Below are 7402 nucleotides of genomic sequence, written 5' to 3'. Positions count from 1 at the left end.
GACCTATCTCCTGTAGTACAAAGTCTTAACCTCTTCAGTATGATGACCTATCTCCTGTAGTATGATGACTCAACCTCTTCAGTATGATGACCTATCTCCTGTAGTACGAAGATTTAACCTCTTCAGCATGATGACCTATCTCCTGTAGTACGAAGACTTAACCTCTTCAGTATGATGACCTATCTCCTGTAGTACAAAGTCTTAACCTCTTCAGTATGGTGACCTATCTCCTGTAGTATGATGACTTAACCTCTTCAGTATGATGACCTATCTCCTGTAGTACGAAGACTTACCCTCTTCAGTATGATGACCTATCTCCTGTAGTACAAAGTCTTAACCTCTTCAGTATGGTGACCTATCTCCTGTAGTATGATGACTTAACCTCTGCAGTATGATGACCTATCTCCTGTAGTACGAAGACTTAACCTCTTCAGTATGATGACCTATCTCCTGTAGTACCAAGACTTAACCTCTTCAGTATGATGACCTATCTCCTGTAGTATGATGACTTAACCTCTTCAGTATGATGACCTATCTCCTGTGAGTACGAAGACTTAACCTCTTCAGTATGATGGTATCTCCTGTAGTGAAGTGACTTAACCTCTTCAGTGTGTTGACCTATCTCCTGTAATTATGATGGCTTAACCTCTTTCAGTGTAGTGTGGCCTATCTCCTGTAGTGCTAAGACTTAACCTCTTCAGTATGATGACCCTGTCTCCTGTAATACCAGGAACTTGCTTACTCTTCGGTATGATGACCTATCTCCTGTAGTATGATGACTTAACCTCTTCAGTATGATGACCTATCTCCTGTAGTACGAAGACTTAACCTCTTCAGTATGATGACCTATCTCCTGTAGTACGAAGACTTAACCTCTTCAGTATGATGACCTATCTCCTGTAGTATGATAACTTAACCTCTTCAGTATGATGACCTATCTCCTGTAGTACGAAGACTTAACCTCTTCAGTATGATGACCTATCTCCTGTAGTATGATGACTTAACCTCTTCAGCATGATGACCTATCTCCTGTAGTACGAAGACTTAACCTCTTCAGTATGATGACCTATCTCCTGTAGTACGAAGACTTAACCTCTTCAGTATGATGACCTATCTCCTGTAGTACGAAGACTTAACCTCTTCAGTATGATGACCTATCTCCTGTAGTACGAAGACTTAACCTCTTCAGTATGATGACCTATCTCCTGTAGAACGAAGACTTAACCTCTTCAGTATGATGACCTATCTCCTGTAGTACGAAGACTTAACCTCTTCAGTATGATGACCTATCTCCTGTAGTATGATGACTTAACGCCGTGACCGCAATGACTTTATCCCTTCAGTGCGATAAGTAACATCTCCAGTATGATATTTTAATCGCATCAGTTAGATGACTTAACGCTTTGAGAACGATAACTTAACCTCTTGACTACGATGACAATAATGCCTTAGCGCAATATCATATATTCTAGGAAACAGGTCATCGCACTGGAGGGTTAACAGTTATCATATACCACGATGACTTGTTAACTGAGAACAACGCACGACGAGACGGGGTTAAGTGACAGGAGTGTGATGCACGCTAATCTTTTATCATTATTGGTATCACAGTCTGCATAAGTGGGCTGGATTTATGCAAGATTACAAAGATTATAAAGTAGATAAAATAAAGTTTATTCAAGCAGCCTTCGCCTTACAGTGAGATAAAGAAATTGTTTGAGCTGTTTGCTGAAAATGTACAAATTCAAGTAATATGACTGCCTTTGTTCTCAGACTCCTCAAATACGAAGTAAATTAGTTTTTTTTATAAGTAAAGGATAGAGTAAAAATGTATAAGGTGTTTACCTCTTTATTATATTTTAATTCTTAGACATAATGTGGCATTTAGAAGATAAAAGGGGAGACTCATATCCACACTTACTGCCATGGTCCTAAGCTGGTCTACCCTGACAGGACCTCAAACAGGCATGTTTACTGCCTCTGATAATTCATAATTTTTGGGGGATAGTAATGCACATATAAACATTTATTTTTATAGATTTTTACTGCGCGATTAAAGGGACAACAAAAGTTACATGAAGTATGACATTATACCTCGTAGTCCATATTTTTTTGTATTTTTTGTAATGCAACTTGTTCATTCGTAAATATATATATGTACAGATATAACTTTATAGGCATTGGCAGATAACAGTTTGTAATTAACTTGTTTTAAGTGTGAGATGTTTTCACAAATTTCTTCTTAAATCAGAAGAAGCAGCGGTAAGCCTTTTGTATTGTTTTAGTTAATTGTCAAATGTCAGTACATAACCATATTTACCACGGTTCTCTGACGCATCGTACTGGCGAAGCTGGAAGTTAGAGGCGTCCGGCCTGGTGCCTGTTGCCGATGGCGAGAAGGAAGATGATGAGGACCTTGTTGAGGCAGTTCTAGTGGAGGGAGACGGGAAACTGCCTTGAGGTTGTGCAGTGAAGGAAGTAGAAGATGACACCGCTGTGCCGGGGGCCGCTGGGCTGCGGAAGGTGGCAGATGATGGAGAGCGAGATGGAGGAGGACCACGTGAAGTTGACACTTCCTCAGTTTCAAAGCCGATGCCCTCACCTGCACGGAATCGGTGAGTGCGTCGAGTGCCGTCATCGTCTACCACTGTGTAAGTGCCACGGACATTGCCGTCGGCGTCTGCGCTCTCTGAGCGTGAATATTGCTCCGAGTCAAAGGCGAAGTTATAGGAGGCATCAGCGTTGGAGTCAGCGAGAGGGTCGACGAAGGGGACCTCTTGAACAGGGACGATTCTACCTGTTGGTTGACCGGAGGGTGCTCCTGGAACCGCGGGTCCTACAGGAATGTGATCACCCTTAGCAATAAATCCTGTACGGGACCCAGCTTCATATTCAATAGCTCGTCGCTGTCCATCATCAGCAACAAAGTCGAAGTTTCCCACCACGTTGTTGTCTCTGTCACCTGATTCTGCTCGTGAGTGACTGGACGTTTCGTAAGCAAATGAATAACTTCCGTCAGGTGACTGTTGGCTGCGAGTATTGGCAGGTTCGAACTGACCTGTGTATGGGCGTGCTGAGGGACGTGAGGACGGGGAGCTGTACTGAGTTTGTGAGCTTGTGAAGCCGGGAAGACGTGGAGCAGATGGTGAGCGAGAGAAAGTTGGGGTGCTAGAGACGGAAGAAGGTAGGGACGCTGATGGACTGCGGTAAGGGGTTTGTGATGATGAAAATGCAGATGATGAAGTTTGAGACCCGGAGTGTGACTGTGGTGCTCGTGGAAGGTGATCGCCTCGAGCCAGGAATCCCGTGTCACTTCCAGCTTCGTAAGTGACACTGCGTCTGACACCGTCGTCAGCCACGAAAGAAAATTTTCCATCAACATTGAGGTTAGCGTCAGCAGACTCAGAACGGATCAATTAATCGGTTTCTGGCATACGCCCAGTGCATGCCACGACGAGATGGAGCTCCTGAAGCTGTAGATGTTTTGGAAGGAGTGGTGAGATGCCGGAGAAGTAGGTCAAATCAATAATGGCAGGAGGAGAGCCTGGTCGTTGCTTATGGACGTGACCTTCGGTAGACTTTAGACAAACACACCGGCTGTGTAAGTGTAGGTTCGTGTGCGACCTTCTTCGTCAGTGTAAGTGTAAGAGCCACGCACATTACCGTCTGAATCACTTTGTTCGCTACGTGTCTGACCTTCTCCAGCGAACTGGAAGCCATATGAGGCATCGGCGTTTGGATCAGCAAGGGGGTCGGTGAATGAAGGGCGAGCACGAGCCTCAGCGTGGGCAAGAGCAAAGTCAGGATGCGGGACAGGGAGATGGGCACCCTTGGGCTGGAATCCACCCTCATCAGCTACATACTGGAGGTGAATATTGTTGCCTTCAGGGTCCCTGTAGCCGAAGTTTCCATCTACCTGACCAACCCTGGATGAACGAGCACCCTCGAAGGCTCCCTCACCGGTGTCATAGCCGTACTTGAAGGTTCCATCAGCGTGTTGAACATAGTACTGGGAACGTCGTCCAGTGCCCACATGCGGAATTTTGTAAGCACTTTCGTCGGGCCGAGGCGAACTAAGCGTGCTAACCGCTAGTGCGGACAACAGCGCCTGCAACGGAGATTGATATTAATCATATTCTGTTCATAAAAGATAATGCATATATAAAGTGAGAGGAGACTAAATAATGAATATTGCATTTTATATCTGTTCTGATCACGGTGAGCCATATCTATTCCTGGAAGTTTCATTTTGTTTAATCTGTCGGTGAACTTATTGAAATTCTAGAACCTCGATAGGCATTTATTTCGTTAAAGCTTTGTTTTTGAACTTATTTTAATAAGAATCTGCATCAGGATTATAAATGAGAAAAGTCTTATCTAACATTATTGTTGATAATATTTTATCAGCATTCAGATGCAGATACTGATTTAATATCAACACTGAATATGTTCTAATATTAATAAAGCAATTGTTATATGAATAAAACTCGTGGAAGGCAGATTTACGCTGCTTGAATATTACAAAATGTTCTGCATCTATAAGAACGAAGACAACAAATATATAAAGGCTTAAAGATCAAGAAATAAAATTAAACCAACCAAACCTTCGGACAACCTAATGTCTAATTGGAAATCATCAAGGTCAACGACGAAAACATAGAGATGAAACATCGAGATAAAAACTAAAGAGCCCGTGTATAACTACTAGAGAGAAGTTTTGTGATTTATCAAATAGTTCACAACTTGAAGCCTCCGTAAAAGAGGTGTATTAAAGCGTAAATGTAGATAGTAAGGGTATAGAGTCCGAAAAATATTTAGGCATCAGGAAGAGGTAATATAACAGTAAGGAGAACTCGTTAGAAAACTGTGCTTGCTAGTGAAACTAACCACAAACAAATATTATTATGAACATGGAAATATTAAATTATCGTATAGCAGCATTAAAGTACGTGCAACCCCAAACAAAATATTCATAAAAGTTATACTCAAGAGATTAAATAAATGTATTCAGGAAGTTAGAATATCACGTTGTTTTATGGTGTGACATTTAGCAAAGAGTGAAGATCCCGAGGAATGCACTGGTTGTGGGATTGGCAGGGCATCCAGCCAGGGTGGAGGGGAGGGAGAAAATGAAGGAATACGTTTAGAAGACATTAACTTAAACATAAACGTAAGAAGACGTGGCCGTCAACCTATGTGCTGGATGGAGTTGTCTTACCAACAACAAGAGTGAGACACCCAAAGGCTTGACGAGAATGACGGGGGTCTTTCAGGGTCACATAACCTAGACGAGCGACTAAGTGTTTATATTTATTTAAATTAAAGGTTTAAGATCTCTTTTATCGCCATCTGCTAGTAATTGCAAGAATCAGCGCAACAGTCAGTCAGGGTTGTGGTGGACATACCAAGCTAGTCCAGGGCGCCATGGTGTAAAAATTTTATGTGTGTGGCGTTCAAACTTTATAATGGATTCTGTCCCAGTTTTTCGCCCATGATTTTGTCACCAATTAATCCCGAAACTAATCAGCTGAATCTCTTCTCGTTAAGGCTTTCATGATATTTTATTTTTTCACTTTGCGGAGCTAGGTCAATGAACGCCTTACCTGATATTTAGCAATTGGAGAAAATTTCTCTAGCTACCTCGCCCCACCTACGTTATGTGTTCTTCACTGCAGCCTTTAAGTCAAACACTCACTAACACAGCCTAAAGATTCTTGATTCTAGGTCATCTTTGAATAGTACACTATATGTCTTGAGTGATTATGAATTGGTCATCAGCTGTGTAAAAGCGAAGTGAAATCTTTCAGGGAGTGAGTGAGTGAATCAGTCAATTAATAGTGGGATTTAGAAAGGCCTTTCCTGTAGCTGAAAATATTTAGGGTTTTTCAAAGTAATTATAATACTTTTGTCGCACACATTTAATGCTTTTAAGGAAACGCTGTTAATTTGCATGTGGTTAACGTGAACATTATTTTACTATTTCATCGTAGAAAATAACATATCCTCTATTTTGTACACTCAAATCTTGATTTTCGCATTCCTAATGAATTAATCAAATCAGCAGAGGATATTTATCGACTAAAACTTCGTATTAATTATCATAAGCTGGTGAAGTCATAATATATTGACTACATTCGCCGAAACAGGAGTTAGAAAAGTCTATCGTCTCCTTCTCTTTCCCCAAAAGTAAAATTTCACAATAGTTTGAAAAAACAAACAAACAAAGTTTGTTGTGTTATCATTTAACATAAATCTTGTGTCTGTAGTCCATGTATCATTAATTCATGAAGCTTTCTTCCAATATGAACATAAGTAAAGAGATGAAGCATTAGCAGGCTATTGTAGAATAGCGCGTGTCTTATCTCAGGCTTCGCCATCAAGTGAGCGTAGGTAAAAAACTTCATGATATGGTATAGGTTTCTTAAAACTTCAGTATTTTACCCAGGCGACTAAGTATCTTCCTAGTTTATCATTTATTCGAATTTATTTGAAATGCCACACAAAATGAGCAATATGCATTGTGTATAGGTATAGTTGCGTGATTAAGACGTCAATGTACTTCACGTTTTTGTTAAATAGTAATAACTTTTCGGTTTTAGTGTTATAATCTAATGGTAAATATGCTTTGTTTCATATAAGAAGCACTGACTATTATAAAATACCAATAATATATATGAATTTGATTATGTTAGGATAGGTTAGGTTAGTATAGTGTAAAGGCCTGGGACTTAGGGATGGAAATCCCTTACCAGACTAATGAGGATCTTAATAAAGGAAAGTCAAGGACCATGGTTGACCGAGGAATAACAAACAACCGTTTGTGATCTCTTTACTATAAAAATATAACACAAGACTCTGACACCACTCAATAAACATCAAGTAACAATTACGGGAGTCAAAGAATTAATGCAGTAAACAGTTAATGGAGTCAAACAATTAAGGGAAGCAAACAATTAAAGGAAGCAAACAATTAATGGGAGTCAGCAATTAAAGGAATCAAACAATAGAATCAAACAATGAACAGATATTTCTTTCGGCAGTGGCCCTGGGGAAGGTTCTGGAACACAGTGATCCGCTCTTGGGGGGGGGGAGGAAGCGTCCGTTCAACTCCTCACTCGAGCGACAGCAGCCGATGTCTTGATACAGCAGACGAAACACCGGGGCACAGACGGTGGAGAGGACCTGGCGGTCGTGGCGGCAGCTGTAGTGGTTGATGTCTAGAGAATTGACAGTTGATAGGTGAAGGTCTGGGAAAACGGCCCACGAGTCCAGGACCTATGATGAGATCACAGCCAGAATTTGACGAGCAGTGGGGTAGCTAGGGCTTCGACAGGGAGTTTGAGGAGGATATTTTAGGTCAGTTGCAGGACCATCAGCACCTGCTCCAGCTGCTCCCACGGAC

The 7402-nt window shown here is 41.4% G+C and overlaps 1 protein-coding gene across 1 annotated transcript; it reads right to left on the bottom strand.

Annotated features, from left to right (window-relative positions):
- Positions 1 to 1835: 1835 nt before the first annotated feature.
- Positions 1836 to 5426, bottom strand: LOC121860447. Its single transcript, XM_042357604.1, has 3 exons — positions 5406 to 5426; positions 3595 to 4108; positions 1836 to 3418 (listed from the first exon to the last, which is right to left on the bottom strand). Exons 1-3 carry the CDS (start codon positions 5424 to 5426, stop codon positions 2286 to 2288), a joined length of 1668 nt encoding a protein of 555 aa, XP_042213538.1. The 3' UTR covers positions 1836 to 2285.
- Between the last annotated feature and the right edge of the window lie 1976 nt (positions 5427 to 7402).

This window comes from Homarus americanus, unplaced genomic scaffold (assembly GCF_018991925.1).
Source record: "Homarus americanus isolate GMGI-L3 unplaced genomic scaffold, GMGI_Hamer_2.0 scaffold49215, whole genome shotgun sequence".
Classification (NCBI taxonomy): Eukaryota; Metazoa; Arthropoda; class Malacostraca; order Decapoda; family Nephropidae; genus Homarus; species Homarus americanus.
This window is presented reverse-complemented; position numbering and strand designations above follow the sequence as displayed.

What these genes read in the sequence shown, in the direction of transcription:
- LOC121860447 (XM_042357604.1), bottom strand. Translation starts at nt 5,426, where the DNA reads ATGGCGCCCTGGACTAGCTTG. An exon ending in TGGCGCCCTGGACTAGCTTG is followed by an intron (nt 4,109 to 5,405) that starts GTATGTCCACCA and finishes TCTCCGTTGCAG; the next exon opens with GCGCTGTTGTCCGCACTAGC. An exon ending in AACCTACACTTACACAGCCG is followed by an intron (nt 3,419 to 3,594) that starts GTGTGTTTGTCT and finishes CAGAAACCGATT; the next exon opens with AATTGATCCGTTCTGAGTCT.